Consider the following 24,507-nt stretch of genomic DNA (forward strand, 5'->3'; position numbering starts at 1 on the left):
GGAGTAATATGATCAAATTTTTTGGTTCTAGTCAGGATTCTAGCAGCCTTATTTAGCACTAACTGAAGTTTATTTAGTGCTTTATCCGGGTAGCCGGAAAGTAGAGCATTGCAGTAGTCTAACCTAGAAGTAACAAAAGCATGGATAAATTTTTCTGCATCATTTTTGGACAGAAAGTTTGAGATTTTTGCAATGTTACGTAGATGGGAAAAAAGCTGTCCTTGAAACAGTCTTGATATGTTCGTCAAAAGAGAGATCAGGGTCCAGAGTAACGCCGAGGTCCTTCACAGTTTTATTTGAGACGACTTTACAACCATCAAGATTAATTGTCAGATTCAACAGAAGATCTCTTTGTTTCTTGGGACCTAGAACAAGCATCTCTGTCAGTTGTCTCTCAGTTGTCACACAACACAATGCCACATATGTCCTAGGTTGAGGAAGCGTGCATGGTGGCATGGCAATTGACATGGTGACTGCAGGAATATCCACCAGAGCTGTTGCCAGAGAACTGAATGTTAATTTCTCTACCATAAGCAACCTCCAACGTCATTTTAGAGAATTTGGCAGTACGTCCAACCAGCCTCACAACCGTACACCACGTCAGCCCAGGACGTCCTGCGGTGTCGTCTGAGACCAGCCACCAGGACAGCTGACGAAACTGTGGGTTTGCACAACCGAAGAATTTCTGCACAAACTGTCAGAAACCTTATCAGGGAAGCTCATCTGTGTGCTCGTCATCCTCACCAGGGCTTGACATAACTGTAGTTCGATGCCGTAACCGACTTCAGTGGGCAAATGTTCACCTTCGATGGCCACTGGCACACTGGAAAAGTGTGCTGTTCACYGAAGAATCCAGGTTTCAACTGTAGCAGGCAGATGTTACGTTGTGAACAGAGTGCCCCATGGTGGCGGTGGGGTTATGGTATGGGCAGGCATAAGCTACAGACAATGAGCACAATTCTATTTTATCAATGGCAATTTGAATGCTCAGAGATACCGTGACGAGATCCTGAGGCCCATTGTCATGTCATTCATCCGTCGCCATCACCTCATGTTTCAGCATGATAATGCACGGCCCCATGTCGCAAGGATCTGTACACAATTCCTGGAAGCTGAAAATGTCCCAGTTCTTCCATGGCCTGCATACTCACTAGACATGTCACCCATTGAGCATGTTTGGGATGCTCTGGATCTAAGTGTATGACAGCATGTTCCAGTTCGTGCCAATATTCAGCATCTTCGCACAGCCATTGAAGAGGAGTGGGACAACATTCCACAGGCCACAATCAACAGCCTGATCAACTCTATGCGAAGGAGCTGTGTCGCGCTGCATGAGGCAAATGGTGGTCACAGCAGATACTGACTGGTTTTCCGATCCACGCCCCTAAGGTATATCTGTATTCCCAGTCATGTGAAATCCATAGATTATGGCCTTATGAATTAATTGAAATTGACTGATTTGCTTATATGAACTGTGACTCAGTAAAATCTTTGAAATTGGTGCATGTTGCGTTTTTATTTTCGTTCAGTGTATATATATATATACAAAAAGTCATGGGAAGCACAAATATAACATCACAAGCACCCAGAAAAAACAGTTACGTTAGGGAGGCTCCAAGATGGCAGCTTGAGCACACGCTTCTTACAGAGCTCTGCATACCAACTTTTGAAAGATAGGGAAAAGTGTATTATTTTGAAATACCAAATGAATACTTCGCTTGCTAAAAACACCAGGTTATTGATGATTTAAGATTATATTTTCCAAAATGTCAGTGCGCTCACAGAAAGAAATCCTATGTCTACCTCCTCAGCTAGCAATGCTCAGGCATCATCCAATGTCATTACACAGGAGGCAAATGCTTTGATTGACAACTGCCACAACTATAGTGGCCTGACAGACTCTATGACACTTACCGTGTCAGACGAGGATTTTCCTTCTTTGCCTATAATCCCAAGCAAACCTCCAGCTTCCAAGAAAGGCATGTTTGAACTAGGCCCAGATGCCGCTGCCAATAATTATGTTATCGCCACTCTTTCCAGGCTCATCAACGCAAGGTCCGATGCCATAAAGAAAATGGTCGGCGACAACGCAATGAAAATCGAGGGCTTAAAAAAACTGACTGCATGCATGGAAATCAAGGATGTTAAGAAGGTCACCCACATCGAAAAGCGTGTCGAAAATGAGGAGGGAAAGATGGACTTGTGCCAATGAAGAATCGCGGAACTCGAAAGCTACTCCAGCCGGTGGAATCTGAGACTGTATGGAGTTCCCAAGGCAGATGGGGAGAACGTGGGGCAAGAGACCATCAGTCTGCCAAGCTATCCTACCTGAGGAGAAGGCTAAGCTAGCAGATGTTGTCGACACTGTACATCGCCTCGGCACGAGAAGGCAGGGTGACTGAAAGCCTCGAGGTGTCATTCTCCAGTTCACATCACAGATCTACAGGGATGCCACATGGAAAGCAGCCAAGAAATCTACCTTTCTACGCGACAACCTGCTTTTTGCTGAAGACCTCTCGAAAGCAGACAGAGAAAGGAGAGAGCTGTGGAAAAAGCACGAAAAGAGGGMAAAGCGGCTTACTTCATCGGAGGGCGCGCTTTCGTCAACGGATCCCAAATCAACCTTCCTCCTTGAGGACTGTCATGGACTGTGCCTGGTGTTCAACATAGGCTACCTAGATAGCTACCTCTGATGTGAGCAGATCCCACTCCTGGCTCGAAAGAGTTTGTTCATTCTAACTGCACAGGACTACTGGAGTAATGGATATTTACTATTTCATTTGTTCTCTCACTTCTGATATTTTTACCTGCAGTATAGGCAGTGAGCAGGCTCTTTGTTGTTTCTTGTTCTGGCAGTTATCTTTGTTATGCAAAATTATTCCTCACTCAATCATTTATATCTATTTGGTGTGCAGCGCTGGTTTCTTATCATTCTTACTCGATTTGCGATTGTTTAGCTCGTAGGCACTTTCTGTTCAATATTCCACTTTGTCATTGTCTAGATTTTCACTCTAATGCTCGGTTAAGAAATAATGTAAAGCGCAAAGTCTTATTTTCATTTGCCAAACAGCTTAAAACAGATTTATGTTTTTTTTCAAGAGTCTCATTCAGATTCTACCGACGTCAACTTCTGGAGATCTTAGTGGGGAAATGATGTATGGCTCTCATGATTCTGAACGCTCTGCTGAAGCTATCACTCTAAAGAATCATTTCAATGGAAGTATTTTGCACTCCGACTGTGACCCCTTTGGTGACTTTCTTTGTCTTGCTATCAACTGTACAACATCATTATTATTACCAACATTTATGGGTACAATTCCAAACTTGAAAATGATCAGTTACTTGAATATTTGGAAAAGCTTATTCTCCATTGGCTCACCACGTTCCCTAATGCTTTACTTATAGTAGGGGAAGATTTTAATATTTCTCAGAATATTTTTTTAATATATATTTTTATTTAACCTTTATTTAACCAGGTAGGCCAGTTGAGAACAAGTTCTCATTTACAACTGCGACCTGGCCAAGATAAAGCAAAGCAGTGCGACAAAAACAACACAGAGTTACACATGGGATAAACAATCATACAGTCAATAACACAATAAAAAAATCTGTATACAGTATGAAGTAAGGAGGTAAGGCAATAAATAGGCCAATAGTGGCGAGGTAATTATAATTTAGCAATTTACACTGGAGTGATATATGTGCAGATGAGGATGTGCAAGTAGAAATACTGGTGTGCAAAAGAGCAGAAAAACAAATATGGGGATGAGGTAGATAGTTGGTTGGATGGGCTATTTACAGATGGGCTGTGTACAGCTGCAGGGATCGGTAAGCTGCTCTGACAGCTGACGCTTAAAGTTAGTGAGGGAGATATGTCTCCAACTTCAGTGATTTTTGTAATTCGTTCCAGTTATTGGCAGCAGAGAACTGTAAGGAAAGGCGGCCAAAGGAGGTGTTAGCTTTGGGGATGACAAGTGAAACATGCAAAAGCGTGTGCTACGGGTGGGTGTTGCTATGGTGACCAGTGAGCTGAGATAAGGCGGAGCTTTACCTAGCAAAGACTTATAGAAGACCTGGAGCCAGTGGGTTTGGGGACGAATATGTAGCGAGGACCAGCCACCGAGAGCATACAGGTCACAGTGGTGGGTAGTATATGGGGCTTTGGTGACAAAACAGATGGCACTGTGATAGACTGCATCCAATTTGCTGAGTAGAGTGTTGGAGGCTATACGAGGGTATGTTTGGCAGCATGAATGAAGGAGGCTTTGTTGCGGAATAGAATAGAATTTGCAAAATTCTAGATTTAACTTTGGATTGGAGATGCTTAATGTGAGTCTGGAAGGAGAGTTTACAATCTAGCCAGACAACTATTTATAGTTGTCCACATATTCAGAACCGTCCAGAGTAGTGATGCTAGTCGGCAGGCGGGTGCGGGCAGCGATCGATTGAAGAGCATGCATTTAGTTTTACTAGCAGTTAAGAGCAGTTGGAGGCTATGGAAGGAGTGTTGTATGGTGTTGAGGCTCGTTTGGAGGTTTGTTAACACAGTGTCCAAAGAAGAGCCAGATGTATACAGAATGGTGTCGTTTGCATAGAGGTGGATCAAAGAATCAGAACAAATCTGTTCTGTTTGAGCTACAACACAAGTTGTATGATATGTATAAACTGAAAGCAGGGGGAGCCGTTATCAAATCTAGGAAGAAGTGGCTAGAGGAGGGTGAACAAAATTCATCGTATTTTTCCAGGTTAGATAAATACCACTCTAAAAAATAATACAATTCAACAATTAAATATTAATGGTCTCATCATAGATGATGCCACATTAATCTCTAACTTTAGTTGCAAATTCTACAGGAATTTATATAGTTCTAAGTATTGTGAGGTTTCCTCAACTCTTTTTTTTACTCTGGGGGATGTGAAATCAATTGGGGATGCTGTGAGGGAACAGTGTGATGACCCTATTATAGTTGAAGAGATCATTTATTCTATTGAACACGTTAAAAATAATAAGTCTCCTGGGACTGATGGTATATCTGCTGAGTTTTACAAAACTTTTCTCAACAGTTAACCCTATTTATGTTGGAGGTCTTTTCTGAAAGCATTGCAAATCATGCTCTCCCTCCCAGTTTGACTCAAGGTCTGATTACATTAATACCTAAGCCCAAGAAAGACTTGCTTCGCCTCGATAATTGGTGTCCAATCTGTCTGCTCAATAACGACTACAAAATATTATCCTCTATATTTGCAAAAAGAATGAAGGCAGTATTGGACTCAATTATAGAAGAGACCCAATCTGGCTTCATGAGGAATAGACATATATCTAATAATATCCGACTGGTGTTAGACCTTATTGACTATTCTGATCTAATCTTCCAAGATAGTTTTGTCTTCTTAGACTTTTATAAAGCCTTCGATACAGTGAAGCATGAGTTTCTATTTCTCTCCCTTGAGAAATTTGGTTTTGGGGGAATATTTTGTAGTACTATTAAAGCTCTTTATATGAATGGGAACAGTTCCATTAAATTAAAGCATGGCGCTTCTTCTAGATTTGAAAAGAGGAATTAGGCAAGGTTGCCCAATTTCGCCTTACCTCTTCCTGCTTGCAACCCAACATATTACAAGTTTTGTTAAATCCAGCGATATAAAAGGGATCTCTATTGCTGACAGCGATATTATCATAAGTCAGCTTGCAGATGACACCATCCTCTTTTTGAAAGATGCTGACCAGATTCCTAGAGCAGTCGATGTGATAAATATTTTTTCCAAAGCATCTGGTCTTTGCCTAAACCTTAAGTGTGAATTGTTTGCTGTTAGACCGTGTGATACCCTCTATATGCAACATTCCAGTCAAGGAAAAAGTAACACCTTGGGATTACCATGTCTAAGAATCAACAGAAAAGATGCTCATTAAATTTCATACCTATTATTGAAAAAAACAAACAGAAGTTGAACCATTGGCTGCAGGGCGATTTATCCTTGAAAGGTTGAGAATTACTTTCTAAAGCTGAAGGTATCTCCAGACTTACTTATGCAGCCCAGTCTCTACAACTTGACAACAAAATAGGTAAAGACCAGATGCTTTTCAACTTCATCTGGAAAAAATGGTACACATTATATTAGGAAATCTGTCGTTATGAACGCATATGAATATGGTGGTCCCAATTTTTTTTGATTTTCCTTCTTTGAATAATACTGTTAAGATAAATTGGGCTAAGCATTTTTTAAAGAATCCAACTTCAATTTGGAATTTCATCCCTCATATCTTCTCCCATTTTGGTGGCTTCAATTTTGTTACTTTGTAACTATAACATTGATAAGATTCCTACAAAATGATCTGCTTTTCATAGACAAGTATTAGCGTGGTCGTTAATATATAAAAACAATTACCACACAAATACATGCTTGTTAATAAGGTCAAAGAGGTCTCTTTCAGAATGATCCATAAGTATTACCCTGCAAATCATTACCTGAAGAAACTCAAAAAAGACATTAACATTAACTGTCCTTTGTGTTGAGCATCCAGAAATAGTTCTGCATTTATTTTGGCATTGTCTACATGTAAACAAAAAAAAAATATGGAAAGATATTCATAGCTTTAATTGTTAATACTCTTGATGACTTGTTTTTTTATTGGAGAATGTGCTGCTCGGTTTCCTTAACCATAATATGGATAAAGAAAAACAATTTTACCTCAAATCTAATTGTGCTAATGGAAAAATGTAATATTCATAAATGTTAATTAACGAATAGAAAAACACTCTTGCGTGTTTTCTATTAGGAATTCAAGCAGTACATTAAGACTGCTCTACATTCTTCTAATAAGAAAGCTGTTAAAACAATCAATGTGTGTGTTTCTTTTAAGGTCTTTGTATAACCTGTAATTTGTTGTACCCCTAGCATATGTTATCATTGTCTGTTTGTATATTGGTTTTTCTGCAATAAAATAAAAGATTCAAAACAAAAAATAAATATAAAAACAATTTWAAAAAATGTAAAACAAAAGTGACATTCCTCCACAAATACGTCCCCAATCAATACTTTAAATTGCCCGAATGGCAACAGAACATCAAGATGAAATGTATTTAGAATTCTGTTCTAGCGATACGGTGCATTAAAACTAAAAGCAGATTTACCTGGCTCGGTGGAGATCCTTGGAACCTCAAGAGTTAACCAATCCTGTGAAAGGATTAGGCAACTCAGGTGTCTATGCTTCAACAGAAAAGTTAGATATGAAGTAGGGCCTTGTAAACAAAAAAAAGGGACTAATGTAGAGATCTATAAAGGTCTTCAGCAAAGTCCAGCCAAACCTTTTGACACAGGATGCAGTGATGAGTATCAAAACTGTCACTGTAACAAAACGAAGGGCACTAAAAGATGGCATCCAAAGGTTTAAGATTAGTAAAAGCTGCACTTTGATAAATAATATCACCATAATCAAGAACAGATAAAAAGGTTGACTGAATAATCTGCTTCCCACTGCTTAGAGAAAAGCACAATCTGTTTTTAAACGTCAAATCCATACGCCTAAGTATTTATATGCGGGAACACGTTCAATTAGAGAACCATCTAATGAGTGAACATGTAGTTAATCTGAAACATTCCTACGAGTTTAAAAACATGTATTTCGTTTAGCCCGTATCAAGCAAAAGGTTTATTTGATCGAATAGAAGTTTCGCAATGCTTAAATTGTTACGAGTGTACTGATTTTGAGTAGGACAAGGGACATCCCGGCAACTTTGATAAAAAACACGTTATATCAGAGTTGTCGAGACGGATATGGAATAATAATTGCTTTGACATGGGTGGGACAATAGTTTTGACTTATTATAGATCTTAACCCAGTTATCCAGTTAGAATGAATCCGTTTTAAGAAAAACTAAGAGTGCCCATTCTTTTCATAATGTAGTATTATATTTTACTATTTACAATACAAACACACAAGCATCACATTACAATATGCATAAGAGACAAGTGCCAGTTGTGGAAACCTTACAGCAAGCTGTCACTCAAGTCCATCTGATGATCCAAATTCTTTCTATTCAGAGGAATTGTTATAGAAGGCTCATATGAATGTAAAGGAAAACGACTATAGCTGTGGTCCAATTCTCTACCCTTTTCCTGAGATGTGCACTCCTACACCTTCTCATGGATTTAAATGGAATGGATTGGTGCAAAGGATATGGTCAAAACTCCATGCTTGCACCAATTCAATACTTTGAGAAACAGAACGCAGCCTATGATCTATCCAAGTTGACATCACAGTCCCTTGCAGGTAACCTTTCACCCCCTTTCCTCTTGACCCCTCTCTCACACTGCTGTCCCCTCCCTCTTTTTCTCCTGACTTCTGAAGTACTCTTTGCTGAGTAGGACATCCCTCTTTAGGGGTAAGGTTGGCTCCTCAGCCGCCGACCCTAGCTCATCTTTCTGCCGCTGGGCGAGGAGCATGGCACGGAGCAGGGGCGGGTACGACACATAGCGTATGGGGGGCTCAGGAACAGGGTCGTAGAGTTTGAACTGCTCCTCCTCATGTTTGGGCACCAGACGCCAGTCATGGTACATCACCTTGTCCATCTCCTTCGCTTCACTCTCCTGCTTGCCTGTAGAAAATAATAATACACACAATGGTGACTTGGTCATCTTTTCCTAATCTCTTTTAACAACCACTGCTGTGATAAATATGTCAAATGACAGTAATGCGGAGGTAGTCTGGCCAATCAGCCGGCTCTCTCTGTCGAGACGTCTGGTTTCACAGCGCCTCAGAACGGGACTTGACTGGTAGTCTATGGCAGGAGCGGCGAAAACAGACACCGGTTTTAATTGACTGTTCTCTCAGTCCAWCACCATCTAGCACAGGGGTCTCCAACCTTTTTCTAGCATGAGAAAATTAAACATGTCAAGACCTACACATTTTTTCAAGCTTTCAAATAGGCACATTCTTCTCTTGTCCTCTCCCTGCAACTCTTCCCCAGGTCCTTAGTGTACTGTTCTCTGTCAATATAGCTGGTAAAATAATTGTTAATAAACCACTAAGGGGGGCACTATAAAATCTTTCCCCCCCAAATTCTGTTCAATATTTTCCCAAATTATGTTCCATTTTATATTGTTTGTTTTTTACTCTCAAAATTACAATTGTTTGTAGACAAACAACTAAGTTCCAATTCATGTCAATGCTTAAATCTGAAGACACAATTTTTTTTAGGTCTGAAAAAAAATACATGTGCGATTAAAGAAAGTGCCATCCAATGTTCCGGTCTAGTGATGGTTTTGTACTGCTGCAGCTCATTTCATGTCAAGTTTGCAAATAACAACTAATAGATACAAATTACATACTTCCTCATGATATACTTCTGCCAGGTAAGCCTACTTTGCAGTTAACATTTAATGAGAAAGTTTTGGGGAAAGTATTTCTATCAACACACAAGACGGTAATCACATCAACTAGCTACACACGGAGTGATGGACAAACTTGCACATCACACAGACAGATGTGCAATTAATTGGCAGACATGTTAGGTTTGGCTTTTGAAGCCAATAGTGGCTGACCAGGGGTGGGATAATGTCAATGTTGCATTGGGTAGATATAGCAGCTGGGAGCTTGCGGTGGCTGATACTTGAGATTTGTTTATGACAGTTTTGCGGCAGAATACGTGAAAATTGCATGTACTTTCAGAATTGTTTGGCGAGCTACTCATATAGTGCCTTCGGAAAGTATTCAGACCCCTTGACTTTTTCCACATTTTGTTACGTTACAACCTTATTCTAAAATATCTACACACAAAACCCCATAATGACAAAGCAAAAACAGGTTTTTATTTATTTTTGCTAATTTACACACGGAAATATCATATTTACATAAGTATTCAGACCCTTTACTCAGTACTTTGTATAAGCACCTTTGGCAGCTATTACAGCATCGAGTCTTCTTGGGTATGACGCTACAAGCTTGGCACAGCTGTACTTGGAGTTTATCCCATTCTTCTCTGGAGATCCTCTCAAGCTCTGTCAGGTTGGATGGGGAGCGTAGCTGCACAGCTATTTTCCAGGTCTCTCCAGAGATGTTAGATCGGGTTCAAGTCCGGGCTCTGGCTGGGCCACCCAAGGACATTCAGAGACTTGCGCCCAAGCCACTCTTGCGTTGTCTTGGCTGTGTGCTTAGGGTCGTTGCCCTGTTGGAAGGTGAACCTTCACCCCAGTCTGAGGTCCTTAGTGCTCTAGACCAGGTTTTCATCAAGGATCTCTCTCTACTTTGCTCCGTTCATCTCTGCCTCAATCCTGACAAGTCTCCCAGTCCCTGCCTCTGAAAAACATCCCCAAAGCATGATGCTGTCACCACCATGCTTTACCGTAGGGATTGTGCCAGGTTTTCTCCAGACGTGACGATTGGCATTCAGGCCAAAGAGTTCAATCTTGGTTTCATCAAACCAGAGAATCTTGTTTCTCATGATCTGTGTCATTTAGGTGCCTTTTGACAAACTCCAAGTAGGCTGTCATGTGCCTTTTACTGAGGAGTGGCTGGTTGGTGGAGTGTTGCAGAGATGGTTGTCCTTTTGGAAGGTTCTCCCATCTCCACAGAGGAACTCTAGAGCTCTGTCAGAGTGACCATCGGGTTCTTGGTCACCTCCCTGACCAAGGCCCTTTTCCCACGATTGCTTAGTTTGGCCAGACGGCCACCTCTAAGAAAAGTCTTGGTGGTTCCAACCAAACTTCTTTCATTTAAGAATGATGGAGGCCACTGTGTTCTTGTGGACCTTTAATGCTGCAGACATTTTTTGGTACTGTTCCCCAGATCTGTGCCGAAACACAATCCTGTCTCGGAGCTCTACGGACAATTCCTGGTGCACTCTGTTCACAACATTAGCATCTGCCCATACCATAATCCCACCGCCACCATGGGGCACTCTGTTCACGTTAACATCTGCCTGGTACAGTTGAAACCAAGATTAATCCGTGAAGAGCACACTTCTCCAGTGTGTTAGTGGCCATCGAAGGTGAGCATTTGCCCACTGAAGTCAGTTACGACGCCAAACTGCAGTCAGGTCAAGACCCTGGTGAGGATGACGAGCACGCAGATCAGGTTCTCTGCGACGGTTTCTGCAGAAATTATTCGCTTGTGCAAACCCACTGTTTCATCAGCTGTCCGGGTAGCTGGTCTCAGACGATCCTGCAAGTGAAGCCGGATGTGGAGGTCCTGGGCTGGCGTGGTTAAAGGTGGTCTGCGGTTGTGAGGCCGGTTGGAAGTACTGCCAAGTTCTCTAAATATATGATGTGGCTTATGGTAGAGAAATTAACATGAAATTCTTTGGCAACAGCTCTGGTGGACATTCCTGCAGTCAGCATGCGAATTGCACGCTCTATCAACCTAAGACATCTGTGGCGTTGTGTGACAAAACTGGACATTTTAGAGTGGCATCTTGTCCCACGCACAAGGTGCACCTGTGTAAAGTCATGCTGTTTAATAAGCTTCTTGATATGCCACACCTGCCAGGTCGATGGATTATCTTGGCAAAGGAGAAATGCTCACGAACAGTTATGTAAACAAATTTGTGCAAAACATTTGAGAAATAAGTGGTTTGTGTGTATGGAAAATTTCTGTGATCTTTTATTTCAGCTAATGAGACCAACACTTTACATGTTGCGTTTATATTTCTGTTCAGTGTAATAGGCCAAGGCTACAGCTGTAGCAGGCTCTCCCTCTCCCGCCTCAATTTTAACTACACCCCTTTCAAGTCCCACATTAATGCACACTGTTGTCTAGCCCAATAGTTGGACTACAGGAGCCGATAGTATTCTTCAGTTACAACATGTTTGTGGCTTCCGTCTTCTGTTTACACACAGGTGTTCCGAGACACAGATAGCTAATTAGCCAATTATTCTTCAGTGTTTTCCATAAACAAGCGCTGTAACATGGAACCCTAACTCTATAAAGGTGTAATAATTTAACTTTTTTAAATATATTAACTCTTAAAAAAAACTCCCCCAGTCAGAAGATACTATTGTCAATAGGCACTTAAACTGTTACCAGGCTCTATGTGCCAGCAATTCGAGCCTGTGGAAGAAGTTAATGCTGAAGAAACCTAAACCTAGGCATTATTTCATCTGTGAGAGATTATGCAATGACAGAGGCATATGAAAAGCTTCTGAAATGCCATTCTGTGAAAACAAATAAAAAGGTTGTCATCTCTTATCTGTTCACGACCACTATCATGAATCACATGTCGGTACTACAGAGTACTACCGAGGAAAGCCAAACCTATTCTTTCTTCAGGAAGAGAGCATGATATAGGATGTGTGAATGGAAAATTCTCACCTTTATAGGTCAGGACTCCCCATGCTCTGCCGTGGTCCATGTTCTACAGAGAAGGCAGCAGAGTTATAAACATGTACACTACATTACCAAAGGTATGTGGACACCTGCTCATCGAACATCTCATTTCCAAATCATGGTTATTAATATGGAGTTAGTCCCCCCTTTCCTGCTATAACAGCCTCCACTCTTCTGGGAAGGCTTTCCACTAGATGTTAGACCTTGCTTCCATTGAGGTCGAGCATTGATGTTGGGCGATAAGGCCTGGCTCATAGTCGGCGTTCCAATTCATCTCAAAGGAGTTCGATGGGGTTGAGTTCATGGCTCTGTGCAGGCCAGTCAAGTTCTTCCACACCGATCTCAACAAACCATTTCTATATGGACCTCGCTTTGTGCACGGGGGCACTGCAATGCTGAAACAGGAAAGGACATTCCCCAAACAGTTTCCACAAAGTTGGAAGAAGAAAATCGTCTAGAATGTCATTGAATGCTGTAGCATTAAGATTTCCCTTCACTGGAACTAAGGGGCCTAGACCGAACCATGAAAACAGCCCCAGACCATTATTCTTCCTCCACCAAACTTTACAGTTGGCACTATGCATTGGGGCAGGTAGCATCTGCCGAACCACGATTCGTCTGTCGGTCTGCCAAACAGTGAATCCATACATTGTAAGTGGTGTCCACATACATACACTATATATACACAAAAGTATGAGGCTTTATAGTCAGACTTATCAGTGTAATAACAGTGTTATAAGCCTCCACTCCCCTTCACCCTCTACCCCTGCAACTCCTTTCCACCCCCCTCCCCACTCACTTCTGCAGTGTAGTCCACCTTGACCTTGGTGACCTGCCAGTAGCTAGGTGCTTCAGGGTGCTCTGTCAGCCAGGACTTGCGTGTGAACAGATGGCCCACCCCGAACATCTTGAGGCCAGACAGCAGGGAGAAGAGACGGCTCTCTCTCCTCACGTCCTGAATAGAAATAAAGCAGTTTTAGGGCTTTTTTTCCCGTTGTTCGAGGGCTAGGGTTCCCAGGTTTCTGAAATTCCCAGGTTTCCCTGAAAACACAGTTGGGAGGTTCACAGGATCTTGCAGAAATAAGCAGGAAATCCAGGAATCATACCAACCAGGATTTCAGGAAAACTTTTGGGAAATTTACCAGAATTTTGCAACCCTATCAAGGGAACAACAGTAGTCGATGGGATCTGGCATCAGAGACCCACAACTTTCTACTCATTATTCATTGTTAATAAAACTAACATGTATGCTTTCATTTGATAGAAATAACTAGAATTTCTGGTTGCTAGTTAAGTTCCCACTTTTTACATCTGGCCTGGGGCTTGAACCATCAACCTTTTGGCTACTGGTCCTGCTTTCTAACCTCTAGGCTACCTGGTGCCCCACACACATACCTGCCAGGCAAGCACGGGCAGGGTCTTCCTGGTGTGCGGTCGCGTCATGGTGTCGTAGTCCAGTGCGTACTTCTCAGACTCCCGTGGCCGATTCTTAAGCTCCCGGTACGCACGGATCTTCCGGGCCATCTCAGCGATCAGGCGGATGCGCTTCTTCTTCACCATGATTGGTCAATAATGTTGTGACTGGGTCTACTTCAGAACCTGGAGGGGGGGGTGGTTACATTAGGGGTTATGCTCACAAAGGAGTAAATAAAGATAGTTATGACCATTTTACAACAGGGGTACTAATGAAGACATTCACAGATCTGATAACCTGGAGACACTCGCAGGTTTGATAAACTAGAATGACCCAAATACACTGAATGCAAACCCAGGTAAAAACAGAGTTTCTGGTCTGGTGTATTTAGGTGATGATTCTGATGATTCTGTTTCAGCAGATAGCTAGGTAGATACAAATTCACCAGACCATGGAACCCTAGTTTTTTCTGGGCCTGCATTCAGTGTACTCCTCAAGAGTCTGACTGTTATGTAAGATAGCAACATTCTTGTCATTAAGTAGCTAGTCATCATACTGTAGGCAATCCCATTAAAGCCACACATCTTTATTAAGAATCACAATCAATACTGTTAAATTGAATAATGATTACCGTTAAATAGCTAAATGCGGTCTGCTTAGGTTAGCTACTATTTCACGTGCAATCTGTCTATCGCAAGCTAGCTAACATTACATATGTTAGCCAGAGAGCATGACACGCTAACGATAGCGGGCTAGCTAGGTACTCCACTATTCAACACACATTATTCTTGTTATCACAATAAATAAATAAAAGAGTTGCTTCAATTTCCAAGGGATGTTTTATTTTGCATAACTAGATAGCTACCTGAGACTTGACCTCCACAACACACTGCTTCCTCCGAAATTGTCAAACGACGGACAAAATTCCTCCCTAGAATTATTAATACATTTCTTTAGTTCCGGGATAGAAACCGTTCCGCTTTGAAACGTTTTGGGGGTGGTCACTCCGGGGACACTCCAGACTTACTTTTTGCTCTGCGTTGTTTGCAAAGTTATAACAAGCAAAATATAACTATTGTAAAATAGATTCTGTAAAATGTATATAATATCTATAAGATGGAAGTAGAAGCCCAAGTGTTATTGTTTATTAGTTTACTCCAATTGGGGGAGGGGTGGTAGGGATTGTGGGGAATAATTAAGGAAAATATATTCTAAACATATGTATATATGTACACTACCGTTCAAAAGTTTGGAGTCAGTTAGAAATGTCCTTGTTTTCCATGAAAACATACATGAAATGAGTTGCAAAATGAATAGGAATTATAGTCAAGACGTTATAAATAATGATTTTTTTATTGAAATAATAATTGTGTCCTTCAGACTTTGCTTTTGTCAAAGAATCCTCCATTTGCAGCAATTACAGCCTTGCAGACCTTTGGTAATTCTAGTTGTCAATTTGTTGAGGTAATCTGAAGAGATTCCACCCCATACTTCCTGAAGCACCTCCCACAAATTGGATTGGCTTGATGGGCACTTCTTATGTACCATACGGTCAAGCTGCTCCCACAACAGCTCAAGAGAGTTGAGACCCTGTGACTGTGCTGGCCACTCCATTATAGACAAAATACCAGCTGACTGCTTCTTCCCTAGATAGTTCTTGCATAGTTTGGAGCTGTGCTTCAGGTCATTGTCCTGTTGTAGGAGGAAATTGGCTCCAATTAAGCACCGTCCACAGGGTATACCATGGTATTGCAAAATGGAGTGATAGCCTTCCTTCTTCAAGATCCCTTTTACCCTGTACAAATCTCCCACTCTACCACCACCAAAGCACCCCCAGACCATCACATTGCCTCCACCATGCTTGACAGATGGCGTCAAGCACTCCTCAAGCATCTTTTCATTTTTTCTGTGTCTCAAGAATGTTCTTCTTTGTGATCCAAACACCTCAAACTTAGATTTGTCTGTCCATAACACTTTTTTCCAATCTTCCTCTGCCCAGTGTCTGTGTTCTTTTGCCCATCTTAACCTTTTCTTTTAATTGGCCATTCTGAGAAGGCCAGCTTCTCGGAGTCGCCTCTTCACTGTTGACGTTGAGACTGGTGTTTTTTGCGGGTACTATTTAACGAAGCTACCAGTTGAGGACTTGTCAGGCGTCTGTTTCGCAAACTAGACACTCTAATGTACTTGTCCTCTTGCTCAGTTGTGCACCGGGGCCTCCCACTCCTCTTTCTAATCTGGTTAGAGCCWGTTTGTGCTGTTCTGTGAAAGGAGTAGTACACATCATTGTACGAGATCTTCAGTTTCTTGGCAATTTCTCGCATGGAATAGCCTTTATTTCTCAGAACAAGAATAGACTGATGAGTTTCAGAAGAAAGTTCTTTGTTTCTGGCCATTTTGAGCCTGTAATCGAACCCACAAATGCTGATGCTCCAGATACTCAACTAGTCTAAAGAAGGCCAGTTTTATTGCTTCTTTAATCAGTAGAACAGTTTTCAGCTGTGCTAACATAATTGCAAAAGGGATTTCTAATGATCAATTAGCTTTTTAAAATGAGAAACTTGGATTAGCTAACACAACGTGCCATTGGAACACAGGAGTGATGGTTGCTGATAATGGGCCTCTGTACGCTTATGTAGATAATCCATGAAAAAAATCTGCCGTTTCCAGCTACAATAGTCATTTACAACATTAACAATGTCTACACTGTATTTTTGATGAATTTGAAGTTATTTTAATGTACAAAAATTTGCTTTTCTTTCAAAAACAAGGACATTTCTAAGTGACCCCAAACATTTGAACGGTAGTGTATGAATATGTATGCATATTTATATATATATATGTGTGTGTGTGTGTGAGTATGTATGTACAGTCACGGCCAAAAGTTTTGAGAATGACACAAATATTAATTTCCACAAAGTTTGCTGCTTCAGTGTCTTTAGATATTTTTGTCAGATGTTACTATGGAATACTGAAGTATAATTACAAGCATTTCATACGTGTCAAAGGCTTTTATTGACAATTACATGAAGTTGATGCAAAGAGTCAATATTTGCAGTGTTGACCCTTCTTTTTCAAGACCTCTGCAATCCGCCCTGGCATGCTGTCAATTAACTTCTGGGCCACATCCTGACTGATGGCAGGCCAATCAATGCTTGGAGTTTGTCAGAATTTGTGGGTTTTTGTTTGTCCACTCGCCTCTTGAGGATTGACCACAAGTTCTCAATGAGATTAAGGTCAGGAGTTTCCTGGCCATGGACCCAAAATATCAGTGTTTTGTTCCCCGAGCTAATTAGTTATCACTTTTGCCTTATGCTGGAAAAGGCATTGTTCGTCACCAAACTGTTTCTGGATGGTTGGGAGAAGTTACTCTCGGAGGATGTGTTGGTACCATTATTTATTCATGGCTGTGTTCTTAGGCAAAATTGTGAGTGAGCTCACTCCCTTGGCTGAGAAGCAACCCCACACATGAATGGTCTCAGGATGCTTTACTGTTGGCATGACACAGGACTGATGGTAGCGCTCACCTTGTCTTCTCCGGACAAGCTTTTTTCTGGATGCTCCAAACAATCAGAAAGGGAATTCATCAGAGAAAATGACTTTACCACAGTCCTCAGCAGTCCAATCCCTGTACATTTTGCAGAATATCAGTCTGTCSCTGATGTTTTTCATGGAGAGAAGTGGCTTCTTTGCTGCCCTTCTTGACACCAGGCCATCCTCCAAAAGTCTTCACCCGACTGTGCGTGCAGATGCACTCACACCTGCCTGCTGCCAATCCTGAGCAAGCTCTGTACTGCTGGTGCCCCGATCCCCCAGCTGAATCAACTTTAGGAGACGGTCCTGGCACTTGCTGGACTTTCTTGGGCGCCCTGAAGCCTTCTTCACAACAATTGAACCGCTCTCCTTAAAGTTCTTGATGATCTGATAAATGGTTCATTTAAGTGCAATCTTACTGGTAGCAATATCCTTGCCTGTGAAGCCCTTTTAAAGCAAAGCAATGATGACGGCACGTGTTTCCTTGCAGGTAACTATGGATGACAGAGGAAGAACAATGATTCCAAGCACCACCCTCCTTTTGAAGCTTCCAGTCTGTTATTTGAACTCAATCAGCATGACAGAGTGATCTCCAGCCTTGTCCTCGTCAACACTCACACCTGTGTTAACTAGAGAATCCCTGACATGATGTCAGCTGGTTCTTTTGTGGCAGGGCTGAAATGCAGTGGAAATGTTTTTGGGGGATTCAGTTAATTTGCATGGCAAAAAGGGACTTTGCAATTAATTGCAATTCATCTGATCACTCTTCATAACATTATGGAGTATTTGCAAATTGCCATCATACAAACTGAGGCAGCAGACTTTGTGAAAATTAATATTTGTGTCATTCTCAAAACTTTTGGCCACGACTGTACAGTTGAAGTCGGAAGTTTACATACACTTAGGTTGGAGTCATTAAAACTAATTTTTCAACCACTCCACAAATGTCTTGTTAACAAACTATAGTTTTGGCAAGTCTGTTAGGACATCTACTTTGTGCATGACACAAGTAATTTTTCCAACAATTGTTACAGATTATTTCACTTAATCACAATTCAGGTGGGTCAGAAGTTTACATACACTAAATTGACTGTGCCTTTAAACAGCTGGAAAATTCCAGAAAATGATGTCATGGCTTTAGAAGCTTCTGATAGGCGAATTGACATAATTTGAGTCAATTGGAGGTGTACCTGTGGATGTATTCAAGGCCTACCTTCCAACTCAGTGCCTCTGCTTGACATCATGGGAAATCAAAAGAAATCAGCCAAGACGTCAGAAAACAATTGTAGACCTCCACAAGTCTGTTCATCCTTGGGAGCAATTTCCAAACGGCTGAAGTACCACATTCATCTGTACAAACAATAGTACGCAAGTATAAACGCCATGGACCACGCAGCCGTCATACCGCTCAGGAAGGAGACACGTTCTGTCTCCTAGAGATGAACGTACTTTTGCGAAATGTGCAAATCAATCCCAGAAGAACAGCCAAGGACTTTGTGAAGATGCTGGAGGAAACAGGTACAAAAGTATCTATATCCACAGTAACGAAAGTTCTACATCGACATAACCTGAAAGGCTGCTCAGCAAGGAAGAAGCCACTGCTCCAAAACCGCCATAAAAAAGCCAGACTACGGTTTGCAACTGCACATGGGGACAAAGACCGTACGTTTCGGAGAAATGTCCTCTGGTCTGATGAAACAAAAATAGAACTGTTTCACCATAATGACCATCGTTAAGTTTGGAGGAAAAAGGGTGATGTTTGCAAGCCGAAGAACACCATCCCAACCGTGAAGCATGGGGGTGGCAGCATCATGTTGTGGGGGTGCTTTGCTACAGGAGGAACTGGTGCACTACACAAAATAGATGGCATCATGAGGAAAGAAAAGTATGTGGATATATTGAAGCAACATCTCAAGACATCAGTCAGGAAATTAAAGCTTGGTCGCAAATGGGTCTTCCAAATGGACAATGACCACAAGCATACTTCCAAAGTTGTGGCAAAATGGCTTAAGGGCAACAAAGTCCAGGTATTGGAGTGGCCATCACAAAGCACTGACCTCAATCCTATAATAAATTTGTGGGCTGAACTGAAAAAGCGTGTGCGAGCAAGGAGGCCTACAAACCTGACTCAGTTACTCCAGCACTGTCAGGAGGAATTGGCAAAAATTCATCCAACTTATTGTGGGAAGCTTGTGGAAGGCTACCCGAAACATTTGACCCAAGTTAAACAATTTAAAGGCAATGCTACCAAATACTAATTGGGTGTATGTAAACTTCTGACCCACTGGGAATGTGATGAAAAAAATAAAAGCAGAACATTTTATTTATTTTTTATTTCACCTTTATTTAACCAGATAGGCTAGTTGAGAACAAGTTCTCATTTGCAACTGCGACCTGGCCAAGATAAAGTATAGCAATTCGACACATACAACAACACAGAGTTACACATGGAATAAACAAAACATACAGTCAATAATACAGTAGAACATAAGAAAACAAAACGTCTATATACATTGACAAATGAGGTAAGATAAGGGAGTTCTTGCAATAAATAGGCCATGGTGGCGAAGTAATTACAATATAGCAATTTAACACTGGAATGGTAGATGTGCAGAAGATGAATGTGCAAATAGAGATACTGGGGTGCAAAGGAGCAAGATAAATAAATGAATACAGTATGGGGATGAGGTAGGTAGATAGGTAGGTAGATAGATGGGCTGTTTACAGATGGGCTATGTACAGGTGCAGTGATCTGTGAGCTGCTCTGACAGCTGGTGCTTAATACTAGTGAGGGAGATATGAGTCTCCAGCTTCAAAGACTTTTGCAGTTCGTTCCAGTCATTGGCAGCAGAGAACTGGAAGGAAAGACGACCAAAGGAGGAATTGGCTATGGGGGTGACCAGTGAGATATACCTGCTGGAGCACGTGCTAAGAGTGGGTGCTGATATGGTGACCAGTGAGCTGAGATAAGGRGGGGCTTTACCTAGCAGAGTCTTGTAGATAACCTGTAGCCAGTGGGTTTGGCGACGAGTATGAAGCGAGGGCCAACCAACGAGAGCGTACAGGTCGCAGTGGTGGGTAGTGTATGGGACTTTGGTGACAAAACGGATGGCACTGTGATAGACTGCATCCAATTTGTTGAGTAGAGTGTTGGAGGCTAAATAAATCATTCTCTCTACTATTATTCTGACATTTCACATTCTTAAAATAAAGTGGTTATCCTAACTGACCTAAGACAGGGAATTTTTACTAGGATTAAATGTCAGGAATTGATTACAACTGAGTTTAAATGTATTTGGCTAAGGTGTATGTAAACTTCCGACTTCAACTATATATATATATATTTTCATTCGATAATGATAATCATCAGGATATTAATCAAATAATGTTTAAAAGTTGCATATCTGCTTCAGACTCAAGAATACCTGAACAAACCAAAGGCTTTGTTTCTTATTTGTCAGAAGTAGAACTCACAAATAACATTTTAACTCCTTTTAAAAAAAAGCTGTAAACCCTTACAAGTTATGAGCAATAAATATATATTTTCTAAATAAAATAGTGCAAGTCAATATTCACTCTAACTTTTAGCCTAATGGCACATCACAGTTTATATTGGGGTAGTTGTCTTACCTTACAAGTAAGAAAGACAAGTCTGTCTACTGTCTCTAGCTTTAATGATAATTATCACAATTTTAATCAAATAATGTTTAAAAGGGTAATTTCTGCTTCAGACTCAAGCCTGCCTGAACAAACAGAAGGCTTTAATGTTTCTTATTTATTGTCAGAAGTAGAAGAACTCACAAATAACATTAACTCCTTTTTTTAAAGCTGTAAACCCTTACAAGTTATGAACAAGAAATTAAAAAAACATTATGCAAGTCAATATGCATTATGACTGTTAGCCTAATGGCACATCACAGTTGAAGTTGGGCAAGTCTGTCTACGGTCTCTGGCTTTAAAGCTGCCCTATGGCGGTTCACTATGTTGCCACTTGTGCTAAAAACACGCTCTGAGGGGGAGCTGGTCGCAGGAATGCACAGGTAGTGCATTCCAGGTGGCTGACTTGGGGAAAGTTTTTTTGGGTGGATCTTCCACCAGTCTAGTTGATTGGTTTCACGGTCAGCATCAGGAGACTGAAGGTAGCAGCTGAGTTCCTTTTCTACCAGCTGGATTTCAGTAAGACCTGTGGTGGTGGAGCATGACTTTTTGAAAAAACTGCCTGGTGACTTTCTCTTTTTAGCTGGCAGTTGTGGTGAAGCAGCAGCAACGTCTCCCTGTGCTGGGCTTGGGTTTTCATGTCCCTCATTGACCATCTGAGACAGCTCGTGCTTTTATGTGGCCCACCTTCTCTTTGATGTAATGTGTTTTAAACCGAGAGTCGAGCAACGAGGCTATGTCCAGGAGGTCATCTGTGGCTAGGTCATCATTTCTCATTCAGATAGTCCATGACTACCGTTTTGATGGTTTGGGTGAGCTCTGTTTCACCATCATCAGGTTTCATGACCTCTGTATTGAACAGGTGGCTTCAGGTAAGACACACTGACATAAGACTAACCAGAGCATCTGTGAATTCTAGGAGTGGGGTCAATGCCTGGTTGATGGACTCAAGAACAACTATATCTGTATAGGTGGGAGCTAAGTGCTGGGTCTTCATGTCACTGGACAAGACCTGTGAAATGGCTTACTCTTTGCACCATCTTTTGACGTGATCCCCACCTGATAGGCGACTGTCACCAACTTGTTCAGGGGTAGGTTGTGTTCTTTTTGAGCAACTGCCAGGTCACTCTTATTTTTCCACAAATAGGAAAAGGCAACTACCACTTTCTTACACACTCCAATTGCTCGATCCACCCGTTTCTCTACCCACTCTAAGAGAAATCAAAATATTTTAATAAAATGTTAATCACAATAATCCCTTTAGTTATGTACAAATGTAATATTTAACTTAATCATTTGATGAAAAACATTATTATTTTGTTTCATCTAACCAATCACTTCAATATATACAATTGACTAGGTTTCTTACCAATGGCCAAGAGCAGACGGTGTCCAAAACATTGCAGTCGGATCCATTTGTTGATTTGAGCGGCCTTCGCCACATTCGCATCACTAACCGTTGTAATGCAGACCGGTCTGTCTTGACTGAGTCCCCAGGAGGCGAGAACGTCAATGAGCCACTCTGCTATAGCTTCTCCTGTGTGGTCGTCGGGAAAGTATGATGTTTGAAGGCATTTATTTAGAAGATTCCAGTCTTTGTCAATGTAGTGAGGCTAATATAAGGCTCTGACGTGCAACTAGACCACAGATCGGTAGTAGTAGCAAAATACGTAAAATCTGTCTTGAGCCTGTCCTCAATTGTTTCCCTACACTCGGTGTTGAGTTTAGGCAGTGCGGTGTGAGAAATGTTTTCGGTCAGGGAGCACGTACCTGGGGTCAATTAAATTAGTAAGCCTCTTAAAACCTTCCTTTTCGACTGTGCTAATTGGTAGCATGTCCTTAGCAATGCAATGGATAATAGCATTTGTGATGTCTTTGTGTCTTTTCGATGTTTGCTCGTAGGGCATAAACGCTGTCAGTGTTGACTGCTTCTGGCGAACATCCCTAGATTGGCTGGTGCTTGAGGGGCGTTTAACAATACTGTGGCGCAAACTTTTTGCATGTTCTAAAGAGTGATTTTGCTTCAGATGGTGAAAAAGGTTTGTCGTATTACCAGACTTGGTAGCCACCTGTCTACGGCACAATTTGCACCGAACATTGCWCTGCTCTTTGTCGGACTTCAAAAAGCCAAACCACTTCCAAATAACTGAACCAGTTGAACCCTTCTCTATGGTTATCACTGCCACTGTTTTCGCCCACATCACACATTTTTCGTGGTTAATAATAGCTACTCCATCACTCGAGGTGCTAAGTGGTTTTTAGTGGGCGTATACCTCCCCACATGCATATTGTCACTTCTCCCCACGTTCCTGCTGCGTCACAGAGGTGAAATAGACCGCTATACCTAATTATTCTATATCGACATTATCGAAAATTAATCTAAACGTTTTTATATCGTTATTGAGGGAAGTAATTACCTCGATAATTATTGATTTATCGTCCAGCCCTACTGCTCTCTTTGTTCTGAGTGTTTGCAGTGCTAGTGTTTTTAGTTAATCTGTGTATTTTACATATTATGTGCCCAGTATGATAGAGCAAGAAACCTTAATTAGCAGATAATGACAACGACAGTAGCTGTAGATAATGTAATGAAAAATTGGAGGCTGGTTGGTAATGGAGGACATCAGGTGGAGCCCCTATGTCCTGGAGAACAGGAGTTAAAAGGGAACAGGGAAGGAGAAAGAGACGTAAAAAAGCAAACACACGTTACACTTTACTGTGAGAAAATTTGATGGATTAGTGCAGTGTTATAAATGGTAGATATGTACTTTGCAACAGTTTTGGAAGGTATAGCCTACCTCAAGATGGTCCCCCTCCAACTCAGCACAGAGAATCAGACTGAACTGAACTTACTGGCTCTGGTGGATCGGATACCTCAGACAGTCGATTGTCCTAAAGTCATTTGGACAGGTAAATTGAAGAAGTACATTCTTATAAACTCAGCATAACTACCATTTCTTGCATTCTCAAATGTCAACCAAAGCATAACATACTTTGTCTATTGGGCTTCACCGAAGTGTATGGCGTCAGGGCTTTCAGTGGTCGATCGTCCAACTGCTCCAACTGGAGAAGATTGTTGGCTTCCACCGAGGTAACCCTAGGAAGATGAAGAGAAAAATATCAGTGATAGGGAAACTGAAACTACTTTAAGGTTATTTTGTGTGCAAATGCAAATAGTTTTTATCTGTATTTTTTTTTATATTCACCTTAACAGATGGTGACCCTAGCTAGGAGCGAAAGAGCGGCGAGGTTTCCCAGCTCTCGCCTTCCTTTCATCCTTTTTCCAAACCAAGTAATTTGCCCGTATGTCGAAGCACTTGGTTCCCTTCTTGATTCTCCTCCGTTAGCTCTCCTTCTGTTTCTCCTGCGCCTTGTCCATGTTCAGTCTCACCTTGATTGATAACAGGAATAAATGCAATTATATTTAATATTACAAATACATTTCTTATATCTCTTGGTGGGACCTTATATAGACAGGTGTGTGCCTTTCCAAATCATGTCCAATTAATTGAATTTACCACAGGGGAACTCCAAGTTGAAGAAACATCTCAAGGATGATCAATGGAAACAGGATGTACCTGAG

At 41.4% G+C, this 24,507-nt stretch overlaps 1 protein-coding gene across 2 annotated transcripts; it reads right to left on the reverse strand.

Annotated features, from left to right (window-relative positions):
• Positions 1-7,889: 7,889 nt before the first annotated feature.
• mrps34 (mitochondrial ribosomal protein S34) lies at positions 7,890-14,676 on the reverse strand. Of its 2 annotated transcripts, none has more exons than XM_024012840.1 (5): positions 14,602-14,676; positions 13,718-13,921; positions 13,122-13,277; positions 12,308-12,350; positions 7,890-8,597 (listed from the first exon to the last, which is right to left on the reverse strand). In XM_024012840.1, exons 2-5 carry the CDS (start codon positions 13,880-13,882, stop codon positions 8,308-8,310), a joined length of 654 nt encoding a protein of 217 aa, XP_023868608.1. In that variant the 5' UTR covers positions 13,883-13,921; positions 14,602-14,676; the 3' UTR covers positions 7,890-8,307. The 2 variants fall into 2 exon arrangements, with proteins under 2 accessions (XP_023868608.1, XP_023868609.1); XM_024012841.2 differs by having other exon boundaries at positions 14,368-14,622.
• Between the last annotated feature and the right edge of the window lie 9,831 nt (positions 14,677-24,507).

Source organism: Salvelinus sp. IW2-2015, linkage group LG20 (assembly GCF_002910315.2).
Source record: "Salvelinus sp. IW2-2015 linkage group LG20, ASM291031v2, whole genome shotgun sequence".
In the NCBI taxonomy this organism is placed as follows: Eukaryota; Metazoa; Chordata; class Actinopteri; order Salmoniformes; family Salmonidae; genus Salvelinus; species Salvelinus sp. IW2-2015.